General features: G+C 50.6%; 1 protein-coding gene across 3 annotated transcripts; it reads left to right on the plus strand.

Annotated features, from left to right (window-relative positions):
- The first annotated feature begins 48 nt into the window (after nucleotides 1-48).
- Nucleotides 49-26,584, plus strand: stard13b (StAR related lipid transfer domain containing 13b). Of its 3 annotated transcripts, XM_088380556.1 has the most exons (21): nucleotides 49-117; nucleotides 1,006-1,085; nucleotides 1,361-1,516; nucleotides 2,174-3,028; nucleotides 5,142-5,273; nucleotides 5,885-5,995; nucleotides 6,676-6,709; nucleotides 12,125-12,277; nucleotides 20,417-20,488; nucleotides 20,977-21,058; nucleotides 21,912-21,975; nucleotides 22,445-23,700; nucleotides 23,769-23,939; nucleotides 24,014-24,173; nucleotides 24,290-24,488; nucleotides 24,557-24,770; nucleotides 24,886-25,000; nucleotides 25,063-25,284; nucleotides 25,363-25,580; nucleotides 25,647-25,823; nucleotides 25,905-26,584. In XM_088380556.1, exons 4-21 carry the CDS (start codon nucleotides 2,255-2,257, stop codon nucleotides 26,020-26,022), a joined length of 4,272 nt encoding a protein of 1,423 aa, XP_088236682.1. In that variant the 5' UTR covers nucleotides 49-117; nucleotides 1,006-1,085; nucleotides 1,361-1,516; nucleotides 2,174-2,254; the 3' UTR covers nucleotides 26,023-26,584. The 3 variants fall into 3 exon arrangements, with proteins under 3 accessions (XP_088236682.1, XP_088236683.1, XP_088236684.1); XM_088380557.1 differs by lacking the exon at nucleotides 12,125-12,277 and having other exon boundaries at nucleotides 50-117; XM_088380558.1 differs by lacking the exons at nucleotides 49-117; nucleotides 1,006-1,085; nucleotides 1,361-1,516; ... (3 more) ...; nucleotides 6,676-6,709; nucleotides 12,125-12,277 and adding an exon at nucleotides 9,136-9,507.
- Nucleotides 26,585-27,097: the final 513 nt, after the last annotated feature.

Here is a 27,097-nt window from a genome sequence, read left to right on the forward strand (position 1 = left end):
TATTTGATCAGCATTCATTTGATGATAGTGCAAAAGTTTTAAGATCACCATCAAGATGGGGGAGGAGCCAAGAAAGCAGCAGAGCAGAACTTTGTGGACAGCAACATGCACTTTCTGGTAGGTTTACCGTTGACTAGTGTCGATTTGTTGTGTTTGACTCGGTTTCGAAGCGTCTGAGATCCAGACATCTGCTCGGATCTCTATGGTAGCCAAATATGAGCTCTGAAGCAAACAATGGGCCTGTCATCACTTGACCATCTGCTGCTGTGGAGCACGTTCACATAGCGTTAATTCCAGAACGGCTGCTCATCAGCCGCAGATGTCTGTCAATTACAAGGCAGCGCCATAGCGAACGTACGCTAGCTGGGGGCCGTCGCCCTCCCCGCCCCCGTAGCTTCGGAGCGGAAGGAATTTGCGGCACGATTGCGAGTTGCCGCACGCCGCCTTGTTGTTGTTGTTGCGCTCAATTCATTTGGAGCGCGAGCGAGCGAGCGAGCGAGCTCGGTGTGTGCGCGTGCAGCATTCCTGGTGTGCGCGCGCGTGCGTGCGTGTGCCCCTTCATAGTGGCTCGTATGCCGATTATGACATGAGTGGATGTGCACGTCACTGGAGCGCATCTGCTTGTCAAACTTGTCATGCTCTGACCAGCCAATCAGAAGACAGAAAAAAGCGGACTGAATTTGAAATTGGATTGGGCAAAGAAACCGTCCCCCAAGTGAAAATAGTTCAGAAACCTTTTTTTGTCAGTGCGTGTCAAAACTCGGCAACCCTTTTGATGCCGAAAGCTCGGCCGGCCCTTCAGGTAGTTTGGGTCAAAGGTCACCCTCTGACGTGGCCTTTGAGGAATTCTGCGAATGAGTGAAGTCGAGGTTGCAAAAACTTGAAGAAGACGAAAAGGAGCAAGTCAAAGCAAATCTGCATTTTTATGGACTACTTTTTACCTTGAGTTTTTTTTGCATTTGTATCTGTTTCATTCACTCGCACTTTGTTTGCTCTCCTCTGCAGACCATTTCAAGCTGAAGTCCCGTTCGCTCGCTCGTGCGGCTATTTCCGTCCTTGTGATGCTTTGGACAAAGAATGGCGATGTGCGTGTCTGGACTCCCGCCGGAACAAAATGTTATGGTTTGCCTGCTTTCCATGTAGGGGCCTGCCACTTTTCACTTTCACACCAGCGGCTTTGCCTGCAACGCGACGTAAATCACTGGCGCCTTTTCTCCGGGACTTGAAAGCATTCCTGCAGCCGCTAGCGCGCCGGCGGGTCAGCGTTCATCTTGTCCCTAACCCGGTTCACCTTGTTCTCTCTCTCTCTCTCTCTCTCTCCCTTTCTTTCTCCTCCCCCTTGCCGGCTCCTCACAAATAGACAGCGCCGCTCCCTCCTGGCGCATATTCTGAATGGTTTGGAGTGTCGGCGCAGGCCCCCGGCAGCACCGAGGGGGAGGGGGGAGGATGCCGACCACGCTGGGGCAGCACCACAGGATGGCCAAGGGGCCCAACGCGGCTCTTTTGGACTTTGCAGGTGAGTCCTGACGCAAGGTTCAATTGGACCCGTTATTCAAATATGAGTCATTAAAATAGAATGATCAAGATTGCAGCAAAACAAAAGTGTAGCACTGTTTTATGAAGTGCTATTGCTCAGCATTTTAACCCGTAGTTTGAGGTCATGGGTCCTTTTGACCCGTTTAAGCGTTACGAAAAAAAAATCCCAATCAACATTTAGCTCTCCTAATGGCTAAATTTGAGCCACGTCAAGCAAGTCACGTGATTTGCGTCCTAAAAGTTGCGTGTTTGGAGCCGCTTTTGCACCGATGGCCATCTGTGGCCTTCTCGCGTCTATCGTAAGAATCCCAGATTAGCTATGCCGATGGAGCGGCTGGGGGTTTCCTCACTCTGTCGAGGAAACCCGGTGCAGGTTTCCCGTGCTTCACCCAAGCGGCGGAATTCAGCCAGTAGCTGCCGAGCTGAGCCAAGCGCGGTTGTGACGAACGCTGCACGCTTGGAGGAAGAGTGGTCGGATTCCTCTGCCGAGTGATGTCACCGCCGTCAAACAGATCCAGACACGAACCACTCGGGCTCCGACGCCAGATGTTCAAATGCGGCGGCGCACTCCCACTCAAGGAGACGCTGTGAAGCTGCCAGGATTAGAAGCTACCTTGTCTGCTTTTCTCCCTTTCAGGTGAGCTGAATCGCACCATGGATCTCGGATGACACGGATTCTTTTATACCCGTGGAATTTAAGCGCTGACAAATTGTGGACATGAATGAGAATGGAAGTTCCGCCCGCAGCGACACCACGGAGACATCCATCTACGCTCTGGGACAAATTGGCCTTTTCGCCACGCGGCCCTGTCAACAGCTGGCGGCGCCTCAAAGGCCAGCGCCACGCAACGGGCTCAATACGGGAACTGTAGAGGAACTTATCCGTCAAGATCTGAATTTCCAGGAACATACAACTGATGACCTCAGTCTGGTAGAACGGATTCCTAAAAGAATGACGGACGATGAAGGACAAGCGTCTGTGGTGCTCGGAGATGCACCTCAAGTTCTTGCTTTTTTCAGCTTAGCTCATGAGCAGCGTGGTCCACCTCCCGTCCAGGACCACGTGACGGATGATCTTCTCCACGAGTCTGGACAGCGCTCACAATTGGAACCGAGACTCAACGGACTCGAGGACAGTTGTCTCCGTGTCCGCCAAACATCACGGGATGAGCGTGCAAACTCCTCAGCCGCACTTAATTGGAGCCGAGGAACCCGAAAACCGCCCGGCGTCGTCAAACGCAAGCAGAACCGCGCCGCCTTTTTGGACTACGGCGAGAATGGCGACTACGCCAGCTCGGAAGACGGCGAGTCCTCGGAGGACGACGACGAGCACGACGATGACATGTTCCCGGAAGCGGCGCTGAGCACGGAGTTCCCGGCCAATCGACAGCATGGGAGGAAAAGTGGCAAGAGGCGGAGCTACTGCGTTGGCGGCCCCGCAGGAAGCCATTCACGTGTTTATGACGCCGAGGCGGAAGGTGGTGACAAGGAGGTAGGAAGCTGTTGCTTTCTTCTTCACGCACGTGATCTGCAGACACTTTCATTGTTGTCTTAGTTCCATTTGTAGGATGGACAGGCCTCGCCGTCCACATAAGCAGGTGTCCTCTTTTTTTCTTTTTTTTGAATCTGTACAATGTGCTGTGTACACAAATGGGAGCAGGTGTTAGGAGATAGCTTTGAAATCTTCTCCAAGGCTTGTGATGTCCAAAAAGCCCTGCAATCTTTACCCCTCAAGGTTGACATGCACTCGTGTAACCTCCCAACGGATGAATGGAGCACCAAGGACGGACGGACGGACAGATGGACGGCCTCAAGATTGCAGGGCGCTTTTGGACAATCTGCAAAACGTTTCTGCTGACTTTTTAGTGGTTGACCTTTTTGGGGTACAAATAAGTGAAGACCCCGGAAGAGGCATTTGGTATGTTTTGCACGGACTGCATGTGTGGGAGGACCAATTTTTTTTTTTTTTTTTTTTCTTGTGTTGGGGCAGGAATGCAAACATGGCCGATGCTTTCTTTCCATGGGCAGCGAGCGGCACGTCCTCCTTTCCTCCGCCTCGTGAAAGCTTTGACGCGGTTGTCTGTACTCGAGCGCTTATCTCCAAATGGCACCAAAGTGTCACGGCTGCAGATAAGGCGCAAATTCCGAGAGACGACCGCCGCTGTTTTGCAAATTGTAATCGGAATGTGCGGAATCCAGCCGCTTTGGTGTAAATATTATTAAAAGGGCGCAGGCGACGCTATCGTGAACGGCGGGCTTTGGGTCCATCTTGATCGTTTTCCGCAAAGGCTGAAGGTGAATTGTTTCTGTCGAGGACTACAACATGGTCTGCGGTTTTCTTTTTTTCCAATGTTTCAACGTCAATTCAGTTGGCGCATTTGTGCCTTGCAGTAATCGATGCGACCACAGGGGGGCACTGTCTACTGACAGCAGCTGTGGGCTGCCAGAAGCTTCACCTCCCTACTTGACGTTGGCCTTTTTCGAGGAGCACATTGGGAGCGGAATGTACTTTCCGGCAGCCGTCCAGGTAGCCTTTAGAGACTCCATGGTGATCCCCGAGCACTCTCGCTCGCTGGGTGGGTGGCTCGCTCGCTAGCTCGCCGGCCCGTTCGCTCTTCTCTCCTGCTCCTCATTTCCATGTGAAAGACGATAGTGTCGCCCCTCACAATGTCGACAATGTGCACTGATCAAGTTGGCCGGCCAATGTGATAACGCTGATTCGTAGCGGGACTTGTTGCCATGGCGCCTGGATGGACTGATGGAGACAGTGGACAGCAAAATGTTTTTTTTTTTTTGTGGAAGGGGGTGTGTTTTGGCTCTGTGGAATGCGTCTGATTCTGGGAGTTTGCAAAGCTTTTCCGTGACTCAAGGGCTTCGTTCGTGTCAAACATTCGGAAAACATTTGCTTCACAATGCTCCAACGTCGTTAGCCGATGCATCCGCTTGCTGACTTTTCCCCAGCCCTCTGGATTTTTGGGACTGACTTCCTGCTGGGGGAGCCTCTGGGGCCCAATGTGGTGTCAGTCAAACAAAATGCCAAACTGCATATGGTGTATATGTGTGTGTGCGTGGAAAGTCACACATAGTCACATCTCATGGTGACAATTTGGTGACGGAGGGCCCTCCTTTTGATTTACGAGCGTGCACATCTTGAGGCCCCGCTCTCCAGCGCGTGAGGAGCTTCTATTTATACATGCGTGTGTGTGCGCGTGCGTGAATTGAGAGGCAGAAAAGCGGGAATTCCATGAGTGTCCGCATGTCTGGAGCCATCCTGCCTTTTTGCACTTTGCCCCCCCCATCCCCGAGAGAGAGCGAAGTGGCGGAACAGATCGCATTTCCATGAGAACCCTTTCAAACTCACCAGGAAGCTTTTTTTCTTTTTTTTTTTGTTAGTGTTTATGTTTGCAAGTGAAGAGGAGTTTTGCCTTTTCAAAGATAATCATGCCGTAATATTGTGAGATGGACTCCTCCAAAATGAAGTCACATGAAGAAGAAAGGGCAAGAGTTTTTGAGACGGGAAGGAAAAGTCACCCAATGCTAACATGCTAATCTGATGGGGCTTTTCAAGTCAATGAGCTCTAACGTGTGCCTTGATGTCCCCGCAGCTCAAGGCTCCCTGGTCCGAGTCCATGGGCCAACTGATGAGGAAGCTGGAGCAGCTCAACCTGGACATTGAGGAGGCGCTGAGCGCAGGCTCCTCCCCCTCTGACACGCCCTGCACCGCACGCAAGAAGCAGGTGAGCCTTCCTTCCTTCCCCTTTCCTTCCTCCCTCCCTCCCTTCCCACCACCGAGTTCATCAAGCGTTGGGACTGAATTGAGCTTGCTCTGATTCCTCACAAGCATCTCGTCCTCTTCTTCTTCTTCTTCCTCCAAACAAGAGGACACTACCATCTTTGTCCCGCGTCCGTCTGACTTGTGTGTTTTTGGGTCGGTGCGTCCTCAGCGCGGACGAGCGAGAACAGGCGGCCATTGTGGCCGTTTCGATAGGAGTTGCTCGGCGGGCCGGGTCGGCCGAGGTAGCGCCCGGGGCACAAAAGTCTTCTTTGGTGCTCCACAGAGGAGCTCTTGTGTTGGTTCCTCCTCGGAGGGGCCGGCCGGTGCCTGGCAGGCACAGAAGCGGCGCCCCGGCATTCAGCGCGGCCCGCTTTGACGGGCCCAGACGTCTTTACTGGGACGTTTGACGAGGTCATCGTCTCTGTCCTCTCAAAGGCGCATCCGCACATACAAGCGTCTTTGTGCGCGAGGGCCTTCCCTACCGCAGACGGCGACCTCAAGCTTTTGTTCGTCCTATTCTGGTCCGGACCGACAGACCTACGGATGCTCAATGCGGCTCTGATGTCGTTTCAGCGCTCGGCATTGAAGCAAAGCCTGAATGAGCGAGGCGGGCGCTCCGGCCAAAGCGGCTCTTGTGTTCCTCGCCGTGGCTCCGTGGGAACCAGAGGAAGAAGCAAGAAAGCGGTGAGTTCTGCTCCAACCCGCTTTTGACTCGCGTTCACCATGTGACAATGTCACCGCTACCGTTGTACGATCGCGCAATTAAATTCAATTTTGTTCGGATGTGGAACCCGACCGAGTGAGGCCAAGTAGCAAATGTGCCTCTTCAAGTGAACTTTGACCTCTTAGACGCCAGCTGTCGCTTCAAGCTTGAAAACGGCGAGATTGCGAGTTGAAAACAGCTGAGAATGTTTCGGGGAGCAGAGCAGAGCAGAGCAGAGCGGCGGATTCCACCCGCCGTCTGTTTGGGCCCGCCCGGGAGATTTCGTTGCTCTAAAATGCGGGAAAATGTTCTTCTTCTTGCTGTTGTTGCGTAAGTTCAGGGCGCCGTACGACAGCGGGAAGCGGCAATGTGATACAGATGGGCTTCGCTCTCTGGCGAGATGCTTTATGGAAGAATTTGGAGGCGTTTTTTTTGGCACCTGCCCTTTTTGTGGGAAGAGGAAAATGGAATGCGCCTCCTCTAATATGCGTGGCGCTCCCATTTGCTTTGGACCATTGATTTTTTTTTCTCAAATGTCCGCCAAGAAAAACGTGATGTTCCTCATGTCATGTGATGAGAAACCCAAACAAATCTCATTTCGGCTGACTTCAGAAGCTTGTCATTGATTAGGACAGAAATGATTATTTTTTTTCTTTTTCAGGGTTTCAACAAGATGACAAGGGAAGCAGGAGCAGGTAGGATGAGAAGGAATTTTGTCGCTATGCTATCGCTACCCTTCGCTAATGGCCTCGTCTGCTTCTATGGTTAGCATCACATCTGATTTAGCCCTTCAGTCATTTATTTTCAGACAGTGCTAAACAGCACTGTCGTGTATATAATAAGTCTACACACCCTTGCTGAAATACCAGCAGTTTCCCATTGGTCGCCAGGCGTGTGACATCAGCAGCTAAATTTATGATCATGACTGTGAAGGGTGCCGCTGGCGTGAAGGCAGTATGAAAAATTCCACACATGGAAAGATGGAAAATGACTTGCGGTTTCCTGAGTGCAGAGGAGGCCAGCGCAGAGAGCGAAAAAAATAATAATAATAATACAAAAAAAAAAAAAAGAGAGGCTGCTAGTATTTCGGGACTTTTTCCTTAAGCGTACGTGCTCGTTTATCAAGGTTGAGGAGAACAGAGCGGGAAGCTTTTTTGGCGAGCGCAAAGTCTTTTCACTACAGGTGGAAATGTTGCCTCAAGGTTGCTGAAAGCAATACGTGAGCATTATAAAACAGCTGAAAAGCTTCGTATTGATTTCAAACCCCAACCCAGGCAGGCTTCAAAAGCACATTTAGCAACTTTGGCTTCAAACCTTATTTTGGCTCATTTCTGCCAACTTCCTGTTGGTTGCTCAAGCGCGTGCATCCATTTCCTGCAAGCCTACTTCAGCTTCCCGCGAGTTCATGTCGATGACCTGTTAGTTCAAGTTTAGTCATCTGCGGGAAGACTAGTTTGCATCAACTTCCTGTCCGTAGAACCTCCCTTAACTTGGCTGTATTTAGAAGCCCAAAGCAGGTGTCGGAGGTTCCTGTCAAATGTTTTTCCCTTGTGGGGCGACGCCGCCCGAGCCGATTGGGCATTACATGCTTTGTCATTCAGCGGGACAACGGCCACGTACGCTTGTCACCACGGCTTTTCGTTCTTCCTCGGGCCCCCTCTGCACACGCGCACGCACGCACGCACACACCTCTGCGCCGCTTTCAGCTCAAGTGGCAAACAAGCGCAAGAGGCCAGACGAGAACTTACAAGGCTGACTTGACCTCCGGCAAAGCAAATGAGAAGAAACCACCGCAAAGGTGCTCAAGAAAACAAGATTAGGGAGCACTTTAATGGCGTCTGAACCCAGCTAAGCTCCAACCAGTTATGTGCCACATGTGCGGCTCTTCTGGAAAAATCACCTCCACTAGGGAATATATGGTCAGGAAATTTATAGCACATGCCTGGGACGAGTCCTCGGGGGCGTGTACGCTCCCTGAGCCCTGTTTCCATTCCAGCGCTCGCTCTCCCAGGCTATTTAACGGGGCCTAGCCCAAGTGCGACCCAAGCGTAGAAGAGAAATCACTTTTCCACGCAACTTCCTGCTCCATTTAGTCAACTTCAAGTTACTTCATTTCGTTCTGGACCACTCAAGTCGATTGTGGACCTCTTCGGGGTGTTCTTGCTTAAAGTGATACAATACAAAACGTCTTGTGGGAGGGGGGGAGCATTCCCAGGGCTGTTGGATGTTTCCTCTTCTGTCCTGGTGTTTAAAAAAAACAAAATTCCATTTATTGGACAAATGCTCGCTCCCGTGAAATGTCCCAAACCAGTTGACTCCCATGAAAAAGCAGCCGCCTGGCCGCCATGTCTCAAATGGGCTGTCCGAGTAACCTGAGCTCGGCTTCACGCCGAGACGGCACACCGAGCTCAGCAGAATATCGCTCATCTTGCACAGGGTCGAGAGCCGCTTTTGTGTAGGAATTAAAGGTCACTCCAGCCCGTGACCAAGAACTCGGCCGCCGTGGCCTTCACAAGACCAGGCTAGAAGTTTGCGCCGCTCGCTGGCTTGCTTTTTCGGGGGGCACAATGTTGTCACAACAGAAGTAAATGGTGCTGAAAGTGAAGTGCATTCCTGCTTCTAAAGGGTTGACCTCATCCGATCCAAGCGGCCCGAGTCGGATTTGAAAAAAATTGAAATCGAGCCGTTCACATCGTCTTAATATCAGATACAGGTCAGAATTGAGCTGCAGTGTGAACGTAGCCAAAGATCTGAATCGGGAAAGACTAGAATGAGGTGCTTGGGGGATCACAATACGTTCCGTAGAATGGCGTTAAGGTGGAGCCTAATTCGGAGTCTGCGCTTTCTCTTTTACTTTGACCTTTTTTCCAAGTAGTTGAAAAAAATATTTCTATTTTTCTCACAGTGTGCGTAATTCCGCCACCTCGGCCCATCATTCACATACTTTCATCCGTCACATGGATTTTCAACGTTCACCTGACAATGATATATTTCCCACTGTCAGTGAATGCATCACGACGATGAGGCTCTCTCTCTTTCTCCGTGCGTGCCTTTCCTCTCTCTCTCTCCCTCTCTCTCACACACACACAAGCACGCATGCACGCACGCACGCACGCCCGCACATCTGGTGGGAAGCGTGAAAGTCGTTTACCATGATTTCTTTGCATTTCATACGCGTGATGAGAACGTTTTAAGCCACGTTTGTTTTTTCGGACATGCGCCGCCAGAGAGGAGAAGCCTTTTGAAAGTTAACCGGGAAAAAAAGGGGGATCTTTTCTCGCTTTTTATTTAAAAAAAATTTTTTTTTCAATTGCATCAAGTGGCCGGAGGACTTTTGCAGGGAAAATTTATTTATCATGTCCGAGTGCGATGACGTCTAAAGGGACGTCGGCCACGCTGAAGCTGCGGCGGTCCTTTAGCGAGCAGCTGCGGAGCTCCACGTCCAAAGCTTGGGACTTAATCTGGAGGAATGTCCGCGAGCGGCGGCTGGCAGGTCAGTGGAAACCCCGAGCGAGGCTGCCCCGAACCCGGCGCACGAGCTGCACCCCAAGACCGCAGGGTTGCCCCCCCCACACCCAAAACCCCCCAATAAATTAAACAGGTTTAATATAAGACGCCGTGACATGCTATTAAACACGGAGACTCCGTATTTGACGATCGTGCGCAAGAAGGACAAAAAATATATATATATTTTTTTAAAATTGACGTTTGGCAGCAAAAGCGTTTTTCATTGACTGCTTGTATCCAACTGGCATGTAATTGACGATTGCAAACATTGTTTCGCCTTTTCCCCCACTTGTAGCAAACTTTGGAAACGTTTTGTGTGCAGGCGAGTGCAAGTGTGGGCCACAGGGTGGCGCTAGTGCGTTGTCTTTGCATTGGAACGTGTTATGAAAGATATTTTTAATACTGTATCGATTTTTTTTTTTAGTTTTGTGCAGAAAAAAACATTGTGTGTTATTCTGTGGCAGTGTTGTAGGGTTTGTCCACATTTTAATCTGTAGTCTGGCCTTGTATCAGTTTTTGGTGGTTTTGACTGTGCAAACTAAAGAGTCCCAATTCTTGATAGATTTGTGTGAGAGCTGCGACCATTCCAGCTGGGAAAAACTCCAGCTCACTTTTGACCCTAATGAGGATGTGGGCTACAGAAAACCGGGGGGGCATCTTGAAGTGTGACGCAATCACCCGAGTAGCAAGTCACACAAGACGTGTTCACGTGGGAACTGCACACTACGAGGAGATGAAGTCATGCTAATAGAGTCCAGATGTTGCATACCATTCGTCTCAAACTTTTGGGTCCAGGGACCCTTTACAGGGGAGGAACTTCTCCAAGAACTCACTTTTATATGCACCCGTAAACCAGGAAAGGTGAAAAGTTTAAAAACAAACTTATAAGTTATGATAACAAATTCCTCATTTTGAGATGAAAGAAAAAATGTTTTGCTCAAATTCAGCCAGATGATCGAGTTGAATTTATTTCATGAGCATGCTCATATTAAACACCTGTCTCTCAAAGCATCTTCCTGCAATGAAAGGAATGCAAATTGGCACAGAAGCAATATTGAAGAGAAAAAAAAGAAATCACAATTGACTGAATAAGTAAACGTCAAATTAGTCGCTTATCACAGAGGATAAAGAATATATGCCTGTGAGTATTGTTCGAATATCTGTAGTGTCTACGTTGTTTTGCATTGCGTGTTAGCATTGAGCTAGCAGTTTCTCCTTGACAAGGCAAAACTGTTGTACTGTAACTTTATACTCCATTTAAAATACACCACATTTGTAAATGCGCATTGACCTTCGTACCTTACCGTCACAACAATTTTTTGATTGTAATAAAAAACCCGGATCTAGTTCCTATTTATCATTTATGAGCTGGCGGTGCATTCCGTAAGACGATAGGCACAACACGGCGTTGGAATGCGTCCGTCTAGACGTCTAGCGAGGAAGTAAACACGGGAGGAGTAAGTCTGGGGAGGGGGGGATTACGTCCCATGCCCATGCCATTTTTTTTGGAACTTGTGTAGTGATCCCATGAATGAAGACAGGTGTTTGCGCCCCGCCCAAGCGATGTGACGCCATCAACCGCCACTTAAAAAAGCAACTCCACCCGAGTGTTTGTGCGGTGCCGGGGGCTTGCTTAATCCTCGGAGACCTTCATGAAAAGCCCCGAAGTGTGCTGCTGAATTGTGCTCTTTGTGAGCTTAAGATGGACTGGATTGATGGGGGGGGGGGTAGTATACAGACAGGGCTTGTGTGTTTAACGTGCTGGTATGGCGCCACGCTGCGACACAGGCGGGACTGTGTAGCACAAAGCTGCACCGTCACCGGGCCCGCATCCTGGGCGGCTCCGGATGCTGCCTTTAATACAGGTGTGAGGAGGCTGCTGTTGTTCACTCGTAAAATGGAGAAAGGCACAAGTTCAGGCCATAAAGGGCCTTTGTGAAAAGTCATTCAGCCCCTCAGGCCACTTCAACTTGAAATTTGGTCGACCAAAGTAGTCTCAATAAAGCGTGCCCAAAAACATACAGGAAGTCAGCAGGGATCATTTTTGATGACTCGGCATGAAAAATTGGAAGCTTTCGAAGCCAGTTTGACTTGGCAAGTGTAAATGTGGTGCTGATAATGTGAGGAGACCTGCTGAGAGCCTGTTGGAACTGAAAGTGGCATTCTCCGCCCGGCAAAACAACGTCACCGCCACAAGACGTGTCACTTCCCGGACCCGGCCTGACTCGACAAGTTGTTCTGGAGCAGGGCGGATCCAAAATGAAAAGTGTAAAACAAGAAAGCACTATTTTTGTAAGCGCTCCTTACTCACTGGCTCGGCATTCCGGCCGTATTTATATTTCCTTCCCGTGCTGACAAGCCTTCACACAGACTCTGGATTCAGCTTTGCGACATGGGCCGGACTCCCGAGGCCTCCCCGCCATTGGCCTGCTCTCGGGTCACCTGACCGTTCCCGCCTCCCGCCCGCCCGCCCGCTTTCCGTGCCGTCCCACTCGGCTCACTCGAGGATTTTTGCACCTCTGTGTGAACAGTACCAGGCACTCTTGTTGGCTTGTTTGAAGCGGAGCCCAGCATTTGTATTTTTTTCTTCCTCATGTTTCGAGAACTCCAAGAGTCCTCGGGCAGCGAGTGCCTGGGAAGCATGACCCCGGAGAGCCGGGACATCTACCTGAGGATGGACCACCGCCGTAGGCGCTCGGGCTACAGGCTGGGACGGATCATTGCCAGGCAGCAGCTCCTCAAGAGGATAGCCGGAGGTAGGCGGGGGCGGGGCGGGTGCGCGGGAATGTTGCTCCCACATGGCTAGAGTCAGGCTGCTCTTTGACCATTGTCACTTTTGCTACAGTCATTGAGTTCTGCTAAAGTCCTGCGGCTGTGGGCCCAGTGCCTTCCAGAGATTTGCAGAATAAGGAAGAATTTCCTGTATGATATGGAATATTTTCAGCTGTTGCTGTTCCGTTCGATCCTGTACGGGCGGTTGTCCTGCAACTGTCCAAACAATTCAAGTAGAACGTTTTCTGCGTCTCTTGACAAGGAATGCTAAAAAACAATTCTTGTGCAACTCCAGCGCTTGTCGGAAGACTTTCCAGGAGGTTTCTATGGAAATACTGTGGTCCAGATTGATCATTTGCATGGCAATTAACTGGGGACTGAGTTGAGGTATCTCATATTAAACAACAAACTAACAGCAAGTAGTCTTCGAAAGGGCTTCACCTTTCCAACTCTCACATTGTTTGCTTGGGAAGGAATGAAGGGTGAGTCCTTGTTGTGTTCCTTTTCAAATCAGCTGATTGTCTCTGGCAAAACTTGGCCTCCGGTCCAGCGTGCGCGTGCACGTGTGTGTGTGTGCGTACGTGCCGACAAACTTGACCTTCAGCCAAGAAGAGGGTGTTGCGGTAGCAGTAAATAATTACTATTGACTGACAATAGAGAGGAAGATAAGTCAGTGTTATGTAAGGAGGGAGGGAGAGAGGGAGGGAGGGAGGGAGTTAGGGAAGGTGTAAACACTGATACGGGATGAGATATGGACGGAGCCCCGACAGCTTTTACGAGGATCTGACGCGCCTTTGCTCGATGCGTTCTTTACCTTCACCTTGGGAATCATTAGAAAAGCCTGAGTGGCTATTGTTTGTCTGAACACTCATGATGGAAAAAGAAAGGGTTTATTTTTATTTTTGTGCAAGGAGGTCTTGACGGACAGTCCCACATTTGTCTGACATTTCCACATCCTGTCAATGGAATGCGTCCCAATACTTTTGCAGCATTCTTTCCAGTCACGCTCAGCAGCTCCGCTTAGTCAGGCGCCTCACGTGTTTGGCCGCCGTATCGTTGCTATTTTATCTTTCTGGGGCAAGTGGTGTCAAGTCAACGCCAAACGGACTCGGATCGCTTTGGATGGCAAACGCACAAGTCGACCGCCGCAGTTTGCTCCACGCTCGGCCTCACCTGGCGGACGGGAGGAAATGGCCTGAGGTGACTGTAAATACTTGAAGAGGCTGTCAGCAGCACTGTGTACAGTCAGATCTGCATAAATAGCGGTGGCGGCGATGGCGGCGATGGCGGCGGCGGCGGCGACTCCTGCATTCCAGCCTTCTGTTGACATAGCAGGTTGAAAGTGACAAGGGGGGTGAGTTGCCCCTCCAAGCCAAGCCAATTGCACCTCTGCATTTCTATCCTTCAAAACAATCTTGCGCATATTTATAAGTGTCGCTTCGTTGTTGGAAACATTTGCAAGGGCTGAGCAAGCGTCAATTATTTGCAGATTTCTACAATTGGCAGAAGGCCTCGGTCTAAGTTTTCAATTTTCCCCTAGGGGGCGCTACAGGATGTATTATTGTGGCTGTCCTCTGCGTGTCCAACTTGAGAAGCCTTAGAACTTGATAGTGCCAGTTTGGAGTGGCGTTCAGGTCCTTGAGCTGGGAAGCACTTAGAATGAAGGCTTTTCTCTGCTGCTCCACAATTTATTTGTGCCACAGATCCGGAAGGCAGGCAGCATGCAGTTTGTTGTTTCATCTTTTATTCATGAGGCTCGTTGTCATGCAGATTTTTATTTGCTGCCTCCTGAGTTATCCTAAATAGAGACAAAAAGGAAAAAAAAGCCATTTTGACAATGTGATTAGCTTGTCGTTGGCGTTTCTGCACTTCAAACGCATGCACTCCTGTTTTTTTTTCTCCCCTTTGTGCCACTTTGAATTCACATTAAGTTAATCCCAGCGACCTTTCGGATGTTCTCTCTGCATGAGTGAGATACATTTTTGAGTCAGATGAGTTTGAAATGATATTTGTGTTTTTTGGGAAGGTTCAAGTGTCCAGTGGTTGTCAAACTAGCCATCATGAGACTTCTGATAGTAGTAATTCCTGGTTTGGGCCGCTAGGCGGCAGACTGAGTGCAGGTCAGTGCAGTGCAGCTTGCTTGCTTGCTTGCTTGCTGACGACGGCAGGCTGATGAATGATTGACTTGAGTGCACATTTGCCAAATGCTCCCTCCGTCTGGCCTGTAACACAAACGCACGGTCACACATTAAGTGCGTGTGTTTTGGGGCTCGGATTCATTTGACACATTCGGAAATACTGATGCAACATATGAGTTGTGTGGCTGTCTCACAGCACATCTGTGGTGGAAAGCAACTTAAGTTGAGATGCAAGAACAACTTCAACTCAACTCAAGTCAAGGCGCTGTGCTGTAAGTCCGCCTTACGCTTGGGCGCCCCCATGCGGTGGAGCAGAGCAACTGCACACATGTAATAAGAGTTCCTGTGGCGAGCGACGCTTTCTGCAGCAGCCTTGTGGCCGTTAATTAAGCGAGGGAGGGGGCGCTTTGATGGCGGAGTTCCTGAGAGTGCTTTCTCACGGTGGGGGCCCTTGTTCTGATGTCGTCGCTCCCCCCCCCCCCCCCCCCCCCCCCCATCCCACCATCCACCCACCCACCTCCGGCTCCCCTCTTGACTCTTCCCGAAAGAGGGAGGCGACCCCACGCTGTCCCCTCTGGGACTGGCTCCAAATGAGATGGACCTAATGGAGAGGAGGTTCTCTCTTTGGAGTGTTTTTCCACGCTGGCTGTGCTGTTGACAGGCATCCAGCGCTGCTTGACTGTACACTGAAGCTGTTTCCATTTTCAAATAAATCTCAAGTACGCTTTCCCATCAGCGTCAATGGACAGGCCTTTCGAAAACAGCAACATTGTTTTTGACAGGGACAAATAGCAAAGCCACATTGCAATATTGTACTTGCCCCCCTTCGGGACAAGCTACATATTTTAGTTGCTGCTATTTGAAAATGGTCAGGGTCATAGGCCCAAACACAAAATGGATGGTGCCAAAGCACTACTTTATATTTGCGCTTTCTCTTGAGAAGGTCACAGTGAGCCAGTGTCCAGCCCGCGCTCGCATTCCACTGACATTCGGTTATTTATTCATCTGCGCACAAAAGACAATAGTGGAAAAGGCAGCGATAAGGCTGCAAAGATCAACAGTGAATCCCCACTTGATGTTTTTATCACGAAAGAAAGCAAATCCTTGCCATCAAAACGCTTTCGGCCGGAGGGGAAAAGAAGCCTGTGCGTCATATCGCCACTTTTGTCCCGGGAAGTCCAACTGGGGGGATTTTGGGACCTATTCCGAGCATGTTTTGAAGCAAGCTGATGCTTTTCCAGCCGTGTTTGGTCTTTCAAAATGAGCCCCCAAAAGAAATATCATGTTTGGATAGCTTTGAATTAAAAAAAGAAAGAAAATAAGACCATTTGGATGCGCTCTCTTTCCAATTTATCTGATGGAGACAAAATGCAATTTGAACTTTTAAAGCCGAGCTACACTTTGAAACTGGCTTGAAGTTTTCCAGCTAGCGTTGGGCGGCAGCACCATGACAAATGTGATGTGCTTGGTCTGTCTGTCTGTCTGTCTGTCTGGGTGTCCTTGAGGAGGTGAACCAGAATGTTACCACAGCTGTGCCGCTCTCGTTTGAATTCAATACGGAACCCCGGAAGGAAAAAAAACAGCCTTGGAATGACTTTTGACCCGGCGCGCTTTGACGCCGGTCAACGACAGCAGCTCGCAGGCGGCGGCGGCGGCGGCTGTTATTTTCTCTCTCTCAATCAATCTGTGTCTCTTTGCGTGTGTGTCGTCCAGAAATGTTAGCGTAGCGAGGTTAGCATCAAGACTCTTGCCTAAACGTGCAGCCCAGAAGTGAATCAGAGCGGCTCCTTTTGGCTTTGTCGCTCGGTTGTCCCGGTAACGCGGCCTCGGGCGGATGCTTTAAAAATCGGCGCCTGCCTCCGCAATCGACCGCCCTCCCTCCCTCTTGGAATCAAACAGGAAGTCTGCGGGCGATTCAAGGTGGGCTCTGTGTAATTACTGGTGACTCTTAGTCGCATGATTGAAGCATTGTGTTTGCTGTGTTTGATGTGTCAGCGTATTTAAACAGAGTCAAAGAGTGTTAGCTACCAAAAAATAGCTTCCAAAAATCCCAATTTTTTCCTAAATCCAGATTTGATGAAAGCAGGTGTTTGCCAAGCGCCACCTCGTCTGGACATGACAAGTGTGCCATTGTGGCGCTTGTCCGGAGTCCCGCCGGGCCGTTAATTAAAAGCCAAGCGCGGCAACATTCCGACGCAATGATTTGGCTACCGGGAGACGCAATCAATAGCGACGTCATCCGTTTGCCAAAAGTTAACGTGGCATTCTTTTGGGCCATCAGATGTTGTTTGTTTTTGACTGTAGGCTGAGCGAGCGCTCAGTGTGTCTGTATGCAATTAGCATCATAAAGACGGAAGACGGGTTCAGCTTCAGGCCCCCGAGCGTGACGACACCTCTTGGCTGGCCAATCCTCCTCCTTTTTTGGAAAAGCCCTCCAGGTGTTTTTTGATACAGACAGACACTGCCAGTCTGTTTTTTTTGTTGCTTTTTTTTGGGACAGCTCTATTTTCAAGCCGCGTCTGAGTGATTCATTCAGGTGTCTCGTTGCGGAGGAGGGACTGGAGGAATGGGTCAGACAAGTTTAGAAAATACAACTCTGAGTGCTTTGATTTAAAAGCTACATTTTGAATTTTGAAAGTATTCAAAAAGATGTTTCTTAAAACTGATTTAAAAAATGATCATTTTTCAAGTAACCTGTATTTTAATATATGAATATTCATCATTTTTATTATTCTAAAAACAACTATTTTATTTTTCCAAAATATTTATAATGAATCACAATTATATTATAAAATTTCATGAAAATCATTTTTATTTTGGCAAAATTACAATTTAATCCAGATTTGTATCGCCATTGGTGTTTGCATAGCGCCACCTCATCTGTTTTTTCTTTCTTTCTTTGGGGACAGGTATTTTTTCAAGTCTCGTCTGAGTGATTCACTCAGGCGCCTGAGTGGGGGTGCCGGGGGGGGGGGGGACAGATTTTCCAAGGGTCGGCGCAGTTAGCGCGTATAAATCCGAGCGGTTTGTTTTAGAGTGCTTTTAAAGCTGCGAGTATTTATTTTTAAACGGCGACTCAAACGGAGCGCCTCCGTCGTTCTGTCTGCACTCGGCTTTATAAGGCAGTTGTCTTTTACAAGAGTGAAATGGCAGATCGGGGCTCCATCTGGAAAATCTTCTTGTGTTGCGGGAAACTGCAGAACGGACGGCGATGTCTTATGTAATCGCATGTGTCTGCATGTTGAAAAGAACAAAAAAATGCTTTTCATCTCAAGACATTTTCTGGCCGAATTCCAGCCCATGTGGCCTTGCTCCCTCGCCTGTGGACTTTTTGTCAGCACACGCTTTTCCTTGTGTGCGATTTGTCACACGAAAGTCATCACTCTCTCAGATGACACAGATAACACGCTTCCTTTCATTGGTGGACTCCTTCCAGACACCACCAAGTGTGACTCACAGCTGCTGACACTTTATGTCATACTCAGCCGACCTAAGAGCTGTTTTTTTTTTTTTTTTTTTTCCTCCCCCCCCCCCTGGAAGAACATCTGCACCCGGCGAAAAACCGCAAATAAATATCCCCAAGAGACAAAGCTCTGATGAGGTCATTGAAAAGATCCTGGAGGGGTCCTAGAATTCCATGGCAATGGCAAAAACTTGGCCAGTGGGTTGTCTCGGGTCGGCGGAAAAGGGGGTGGGAGGCGACCGCGGAAAGGGGGCTGGCTTGAAGGAAAGATTTAGTGCGGGGACCGGGATCGGCCGGGGGTTGAGAAACAGCACAAGAAGCAGCTCAGTTCAAACTCGGCGCTGCGCTGAGAGCAAGCAGGAATGCGGCCCGGCGTGGGAATCAAAGATGCTCCGACTTTGCAAGCGCCTTGACTGATGGATATACTGTAGGAGGCAGCCTGGCTATATGATGAAAATTTCCCGTGAGTACCGAAACATTTACGAGGGGTCGGGGGGGGTCGTTGGGTGACCACGGTCTATTTTGGTCTCAGAAGGGAAATAGTTACTGGACACTCATGCTGCGCTAGCATAGGCTAGTGAGTGTCACCCTTTTGGACATGAGATTGTTCATCTCAGTGTTTTAAATCAAGTTTCAGCTCAAAGGGAGACTTTGATTGAAAGGCCCACACACCAATCTGTAAAGGTTCCCTTTTTTTGTCTGTGTTTGCGAGGTGGAGCCAAACTTCTCCTGGAAGCACGTCGCGCACGTCCAATTTGACGATGGAATTGCGTAATAGCAATGTTGCGTAATGTTGGCATCACAAAAAGAGTCGTGCCCTCCCTTTGGTGCCGCGCATCCCGGGAGGGACCACGGCGGCCCGTCCCAACGAGTCCCTATCTCGGCTTTTGTGTAACCGGAGTGGACTGTACGCAGGTTGTGAGCAAAGTGGCTGTCGGTGAACAAACACAAGCTCTCATACTTTGGCACGGTGCCCTCCCGCCCCGGCCCGGCCCGGCCTTTTATCCGTGGGAGATTTCCTCGGAGAGAGGATGAGAGGACTGAATGTCTCCGTGTCGCCTTACAGAATGCCAAACACGGAGGAATTCCCAGCTCGTGTTACTCTGGGGCGGAGGGGCGGGGGGGTTCCTGTGGGGTGACCTGGAAGAATATGGGATAGGATATGAAGCACCTGGAAGGAGGGAGGGGGAGGAGGAGGGAGGCGAGGCTGAACAGAAGCTGTCCACCTCCCACTGCCGCAGGTGTGAAGGCGGCAGATCGCAACGGACCTCGCCGGCACGACTGCGTTGACGGGGTAAACAGTGGACTTTTCTTTTTTTAACATCATCCAAGGACGGACGCAGAGGTGGAGGGGGGAGTGCTAATATTGACTCAGTTGTTGGTCAGGGCTGGAGAGCAAAGTCACTTTTCATTGATTGGGTCGGCCGTCATCACGCGCATGTGAAGCGACGCAGGTGAGACTTGGACAGTAGCTGAGCGGCCGCTGAATCCGCTCACGGCTCCTTTGACTCGCCGCTGATCTCGGCCGGGTCGCGTCGGTAAGCAGACTGGGGGGAAATGGTCGGAAAATGCCCTTTGTTTATTTATGCCAGATGGTCTTTGTGGCAATTTGTCTGCTGTTGTTGTGCTTTGACATTTTTTTCACCTCAAATATCTGCCTGGCTTATTTATAATTTTGGTCAAACAATATCACCTAAATAGTCATCTTTTAACGAGATGTGCAAAAAGTTACATTTAATGCTCGTTTTGGTTTTTTTCCCGTATGACTCGATGAATCTTCTGTTTGCTTTGGCACTGCAGCGTGAGGGCATGTTTCTCAGCTATGGCAGTAAATAGCTGCGTTCGCATTCATGGGAAGGCGCCAAAACGTCGTGTCAACAGCAAGCGGGTGCTGGCAGCTTGACATCTTCATATTGTTTGCTCTCGACGGCGCGTCGCCGCTATGCGTTTGGAGCAACGCTCGCGTGATCCTCGTGTCGCTCACTTTATGCCTTTTGACCTTATCAAACACGTAAGCTCAGGATAGGGAGCGAGCCCTGTCACAAATAGCAAACTACTCTGATCTTCCAAAAGGAATGGCTTTGAGAGTATTACATTTAGAAGAGGTGCTCCGGACATGTGGCCGAGATTGTTGTGCTCATAAGCAAAGCTAAATTTAGCTCATCAGCTAGGCTAAATTTAGCGCAGCCATAACCACCAAAGTTTGTCTTTCTGTCAAGTTGAATCGCTGCAACACGTTTCCTGGACACGGACGATGAACAAAGTAGCTTGGAAAAAAAACTCCAAACTTTTGTCTGACGTCGGCAGAACGCTGCTTTTTACTACAGCTCATTAGCCGGTGCGGGTCCGAACTAATGAAGTGTTTGGTCGGCCGAGCGCTGCTTTTACGAGTGTTTTACACGCGCACGTAAACAGCAGCTTGAGCACAAAAGATATCATGTAAAGTCCGTCGCGCCGCCAAAAACAAACATGTTTCAACCAAAAAGAATCCCAAAATGTCTCCTTTCATTCCATGTTTGCAGAATTGGAGGCAAAGGAGGCGTGCGACTGGCTGCGGGCCACCGGATTTCCCCAGTACGCTCAGCTCTTTGAAGGTAAAACTCCCGAGCTCGTCACAAAGCGCAAAAAGGCCGCCGGCTTCCATTTAGAGACGCCGACAACCTAAACGGGTCGTCTTGCGAGGACCTTTTGAATGCAGTTGAAATACGGAATATTTTTCCTCCGCATTGGCAGCTGGAGGCAAAAGTCAAATGGCTTCATGAGAGGAAACCTGCCAATTTCTGTGCACTGCAGATCAAATCCACGTCGCTGTCGCTTCAAAAGGCCAAAAAACAGGCCGAGCCTTGTTTGAGGCCGGCCTGCTTTTCATAAAGACTTAATGACTTTACATGAATGCGGCGGAATGTTGGATTCTGGGTGCCATCCACCGAGTTACGTAAGAGGAGACCCGCACCCGGCCCGATCCGGAACAGGGCTGATACTCGGAGCATGAAATGCCACCGTTAGCTTCTGGGGCCTCGCACTTGGACTTTCTATCGTGTCAAAACTCTGTTCTAATGCCATTGTCCTGTTGACCTTTAAGATTCCCAGTTCCCCATTGACATCAGCCCCGTCAAACGAGACCATGACTTCCTGGACAGAGATCTGGTGGAGCCTCTTTGCAGGTAAATTGTGTTGACGTTGAAAATGCTCGCAAAATCGCCAGTCAATAAAAGTTGTTAGATGAGACCCGGCTGCAAAACAAGTCACAGAGATTTCAAGCTGAGAGCGTCAAAGAGCATGAAGCCATTAAAAGTGTGGTTGGTTCAATATGGCTCCATGATGTCAGAGCTTCTCTTCCAAGAAGACTTGGAAAACAAAACAAACAGGAAAAGAAAACGCGCTCGGGTTGCCACGGTAACCATAGCGACATCGGATAGGGGAAAAAGCCAGCGGAGCGCCGCTTGACGTAGTGTGACTCTAAACGGCTCGAAAGCAACTCATCGAAATTCCAGAGTGGCCACGGGGACAAATGGAAGAGCCGGCCGACCGTTCCAGCTGCGGCGTGATGCCAAACCTCCGTGCCAGCGCTATGGCAACAGCGGAGAGCAAAATAAATAGCATCGTGCCCTTTAATTGGGCTCCATATTTGACGCATGCCCTGCGGGATCCCCTTGCTCGGAAGCCTCCCGTTTTAGCAGCCGCTTTCCAGGCCTTCTGAACTGAGGGGGCGGGGGCCGGCCATCTTGGAAATGGTCCCTTTGCCCAAGGTCCCGCTATCTATGCTAACAGTGCTGTTTGGCTAACCCAGATAACGTGAGACCCTTTGGTCAGTGACCCATGCGGCAATGGTATGGAAAATAAAAACAGTCAAGTAAACAAAAATGATAAACAATCATCGAGGGGGGGGAAATATTTTTGAAACAGGCAGCTAAAATTGTCTCTGATTATTTGATTAAATGAGTCGGGAACCGATTTAAGCGACGTTCTCATGAGATGGCCCTGTACGTATTTCCTGTTTTCTTTTTTTTCTTTCAGGCGACTCAACACCTTAAACAAGTGCGCCTCCTTGAAACTCGATGTGAACCTCCCAAAGAAAAGAGTAAGCGGGCTTGTCTTTGAATAATTCAGACGGGGTTTCAGATGGCTTTGAGCTTTTTCCACATTTGCCCACGCCGTCTAAATTTAGAGAGGATTTCTAGTGTGATTCCAATGAAGCGGAAAAGCAACATGCCAGGATGTCCTTCCAATTTTTTAATCTGCGGCCCGCTTTGAAATATCGTCTGCGGTATTTGTGTTGGCACGCTCTATTTCTGGCCAGGAGCGCCGTTGACTCATGTTTCCCCATTGCGTAATGTTATTAAGTCCGAGCCGAGCGGAGGCTTCCTCCCCGCGGGTCTCGCTCATTGTCCTTCCTGCTAACAATGACACGCTGGCGGTAATCCGAGAAACGGCGGCCTAACCTATTTAGCCCGTAAATAGCTTTCCCGAGTATGAGAAGAGCGGACGTTGTTTGCGGCGTGAATTGCGCAACGGCCTTTCCGACCCATGAGCTTTGGCGTCTTCCGCAGAGCGAAGACTCGGATGAAGAAGACCTGTTTGCCATCAGTGACAAATGGACCTTTGAATGGAGCAGCCGGCGCTGGTCCAGGCTGCAGGACATTGACAGTCTTCTGGGAACCTTAGATCCGTCCGCCGGGGACACGGCGCCTCTCAGAAGCGCCACCAGCAGCGAAAGCGTGCTCACGGACCTCAGCGAGCCCGAAGTATCCTCGCTCCATAGCGAGAGCAGCGGGGGCGGCCCTCCCCGGGGTCCGGACCGCGAAGCTTCCCAGCGCGACATGCCCGACTTGACGCTGCTCGCCATGTCCCACATCAGCCGCTACGGCTCGCTGCCTCACAAGCGCGGCAAGACGGGTCGCACCCGCGCCAAAGACTTTCTGAAGCGCATGGAGACGCTGCGCTCCCGGGGGGCGCTGGCCAGGGGGCGGAAGCCGCTGGTCATCGGCTCGCCGGTGCTGCAGCGGCAAGCCGGCGCCCTCGAGACGCTGCCGTGCGCGGACATCGTCAACGGAGCTCAGGAGGTTCCGTCCCGGTCCGGCAGCGAAGGCAGAAGCCGTTCCAGCGGCAGCGCGGGCAGCACGCCCAGCCTCCAAGAGCGCAAGTCGTTGGGCGGCGGCGAGCACAAACGCAGCGGCATGTATTTGGAGGACGTCGACATCTTCTCGGGCAACCAAGTGGCCCAGCAGAATCGCATCAACGAGTTCTGCTCCTACGAGGACCTGGTGGTCCATATTCCCAACGACCACAAGCCGGGAACCTTCCCCAAAGCGCTGTCCATCGAAAGCCTGTCGCCGACCGACGGGGCCTCGCTGGCGTGGCGCTCGAGCGGCGCCGGGCTGCTTTCGTGCCGGCAGGAGGCCCGGCCCGCCGCGCGCCGCGGCTCCCGGGGAAGCCGCATCAGCGTTTACGACAACGTCCCCGGCTCGCATCTCTACGCCAGCACCGGGGACATCATGGATCTGGAGAAAGAAGATCTGTTTCCCCACCTGGACGACATCTTGATGCACGTCAGCGGACTGCAGCAGATCGTGGATCACTGGTCCAAAAACGTGCTGCCGGGCGGGGACGGGGTGGCCAGAGGAGATCCGGCGGGCCTTCAGTCCTCCAGTCAGATCACGCTGGACTTTGAGGCCGATTCGGTGACGGACAGCCAGACCACGACGCCGGGCGCCGGCGACGGGGTGTCGCTTTCCGACATGGACGCCACCAGACTCGGGGAAAGGAGAGACTCGGGAGTGGGGGCTTCCCTCACCAGACCCAATCGGTGAGACTCGGCCCGAAATGACGACGGCGGGGCGTCGGCCGAGACTGACTTTGCCCCTTTCTCCGCAGTTTACGATGGCCCAGCTTTCAGATTTCCAATCGCCTCAGCCACTCGGTGGCGTCGTTGCAGATAACCAACCAGTCGGCGGGCCAGCTGAGTTTGTTACAGAAGTTCTCGCTGCTGCGTTTGACGGCCATCATGGAGAAGTACTCCTTGTCCAACAAACACGGCTGGACCTGGTCAGCACCTTTTACTCGACCGGAGCGTCCCGGAACCCAACGTATTTGATGTATCTGCTTCTGTGGCCTCCTAGGGCAGTTCCAAAGTTCATGAAGAGAGTGAAGGTGCCCGACTACAAGGACAAGAAGGTGTTTGGCGTGCCACTTCTGGTTCACGTGCAGCGTTGTGGCCAACCGCTGCCTCTGGGCCTGCAGCAGGCCCTGCGCTACCTGAGGAGCAGCTGTCTGGACCAGGTCAGCCTTGCGTAACCTGGCCGTGTCGCTTTCTCGTCAACAATGACGCGCGCAGAATAAAAGCGCGACGCCTCGCTCTCCTCTGATTTCGCCGTGTGTTTTTGTTTGGCTGCTAGGTGGGACTCTTTCGTAAGTCGGGTGTCAAATCCCGAATTCAAGCGCTGAGGCAGATGAACGAAAGCTCCCCGGACGACGTCAATTACGACGAGCAATCGGCGTACGACGTGGCCGACATGGTGAAGCAGTTCTTCAGGGATCTGCCCGAGCCGCTGCTCACCAGCAAGCTGGGGGAGACCTTCCTCCACATCTATCAATGTAAGGTCACCGCCGCCATCACGTGCTCGCTCAGCCGCCCGCCAACATCCGTGTTTGGAAACGCCCAGACGTGCCCAAGGACCAAAGATTGCAAGCCGTCCAGGCGGCCATCATGCTGATGTCGGACGAGAACCGGGAGGTGCTGCAGACGCTGCTGTGTTTCCTGAGTGACGTGACGTCCTCGGTGGAGGAGAACCAGATGACGCCCATGAACATCGCCGTGTGCTTGGCGCCTTCGCTCTTCCACCTCAACATCCTCAAGAAAGACAATCTTTCCCCGAGGTAAACGCCGCGCGAGTACCCTCGTTTGTTATCTCTAATTCTCTATAATTTAGCGCAGTGACTCGGACTGCCTCACGATGGTGACCTGGTCTAATTTGCTCGCTGTTCCCGTCAGGGCGATGCAGAAGAAGTACGCCAGCGGCAGGCCGGACCAGAAAGACCTGAATGAAAATCTGGCGGCGACGCAGGGTCTCGCCCACATGATCACAGAGTGCAATCGGCTCTTTGAGGTACCGCAACCGCCCGCCCGGCGTTTTGGACGCTCGGACGACGGCTCTCGTTTGCCCGTCAGATCCCTCACGAGATGGTCACGCAGTCGCGCAATTCATACGTGGACGCCGACCTGCGCGCGCCGACCTCCGACGAGCTCTTCAAGCTCTTGGAGGACGAGAACGGAACGCACCAGAACCACATGGAGGCCAGGTTGGAGAACTTGCTCAGAGAAGCCCGTGAGAAATCCAAATCCTGGGTGTCCTCCAGCAGCTCCGATAACACGGAGCTGCACTTCCAGAAGGTACGCACGCGTTTGTCGATTTGGAGCCGAACTGTCGCGCGGGCTCCGCCTTTGACGCCGGTTCCGTCTGGCTCGCAGGCGGGCGACGGCAACCCGCTGAGACGCTGGCGGGTGTCCGTGGAAGTGGAGGCGCCGCCGTCGGTGGTGCTGAACCGGGTTCTGCGAGAGCGCCACCTGTGGGACCCCGATTTGCTGCAGTGGAAAGTCTGCGACACGCTGGACAAGCAGACGGAAGTCTTTCAGTACGTCCTCAGCCGGATGCCGCCTCATCCCAGCCGAGACTTTGTGGTTCTCAGGTGAGCACACGTTCTGTTAAGTCACGGAACCAGGAACTGAGCCATTTCTTGACGTCTTCTCCCAAGGTCATGGAGGACAGACTTGCCCAAAGGCGCGTGTTCCCTGGTTTCCGTCTCAATGGAGCACGAGGACTGTCCTCCCGCCGGAGCGGTGCGAGCTATCGTCCTGGAGTCCAATTACCTGCTGGAGCCCTGCGGCTCGGGGAAGTCCAGGCTGACTCACATTTGCCGAGTGGATCTGAAGTAAGTGACGGACGGCGGAGCGAAGCAAATTTCAGTCTTGTCGTTACTGGAAGGTACGACTGTTGTCCATTTGTCTTTCAGGGGAAGAACTCCGGAATGGTACAACAAAGCCTTTGGCCACCTTTGTGCGGCGGAAGCCGCTCGCATCCGCAACTCCTTTCAGCCGCTCATAGCAGACGGTCCAGAGACTAAAATCTGAAAATCTCCCCCCCACCCCCACCCGCCCCCAACTAAGGCACAGTTGAATGGAATGTTTCTTCTGCTCCTCGGCATTTGCACAAAATCAGATGAGGACATCTTGGAGGCGTTTTTACTCAGCGGAGAATTAATCATCCTGCCAAATTGACTGGATATGCATAATGTTGTCTGTATTGGTGCGCGACCGACTGTCGTAATGTACAATGTCTAGGACATTGAAGGCCTCATCAGCTTCTGAGAAGCGTGTACATCATCATGTCAAGATTTAAAGATATAATTATTCTTATTGTAAATCTGTGAATATTGCGTGTGTGTGTATTTGGGAAGGGATCAATGATATGCTCTCTTCCTTATAATATAAAAAATCCTCCTTCCAAATGTAAGCTGGTTTTACTTCAGCACTGACATTCATTTGTTTTTCTTCAACTTGGACCTCCTGTGGTTGTGAATGACTTAAGGTTTGACTTGCTCATACCTGCTTGTAGGGTACCGGTCCCATGTGCTGGTGACAGCAAAGGACTTTTTTTTTTTTTTTTTTTTAAATAAAGCTGTCAGGATAATAATATTGTTTTGTTCCAGTCTTACATGTAAAGCAGATCCACATTCGTCTTTCAGAGTATGCAAGTAATTAGCGTCGTTCAAATCTTTTTCCAATTAAGTGGAGAGCGACCTCTAGTGGTGATTCACACTGTTACAAGTTTAGTCATATTTTCGAAACACAAAGTTTAAGTTAAGTTTAAGCATTTAAGTTGTAATGAAAGAATCCATAGTAAGAATGTTTTAAAAAAGTGTTATCTTATAGTCATTACAAGAATTAATAAAAATATGAACTTAAGTTTATGTTAAAAATAGTGGCGCTACTGGATTAAAGTCTGAGTGAGAGAATGAAGTCGCTGGAATTCATTAGCCACTGCAACGTGACACTTTTTGAAATTTAATTAACCTCAGCGACCATTTAATGGCTTTGAAAATAAATACGAGCCTATTCAGATCTCATTTCAGGCTTTGTGTCTTAAGGTATCATTTATCTGAAATAAAGTAAATCCAATTAGCTTCTAGGCACTTGATATGAGAAT

The sequence above is a fragment of the Syngnathus floridae genome, chromosome 7, assembly GCF_059516105.1.
Source record: "Syngnathus floridae isolate MCC-2025c chromosome 7, RoL_Sflo_1.0, whole genome shotgun sequence".
NCBI lineage: Eukaryota > Metazoa > Chordata > Actinopteri > Syngnathiformes > Syngnathidae > Syngnathus > Syngnathus floridae.

Excerpts from the sequence above, each read along its gene's own strand:
- stard13b (XM_088380556.1), top strand. The coding sequence starts at position 2,255 with ATGAATGAGAATGGAAGTTCCGCCCGCAGCGACACCACGGAGACATCC. Across the intron at positions 5,274-5,884 it reads GCACCGCACGCAAGAAGCAG|CGCTCGGCATTGAAGCAAAG; the intron begins GTGAGCCTTCCT and ends ATGTCGTTTCAG. Across the intron at positions 25,581-25,646 it reads CGAGACTTTGTGGTTCTCAG|GTCATGGAGGACAGACTTGC; the intron begins GTGAGCACACGT and ends TCTTCTCCCAAG.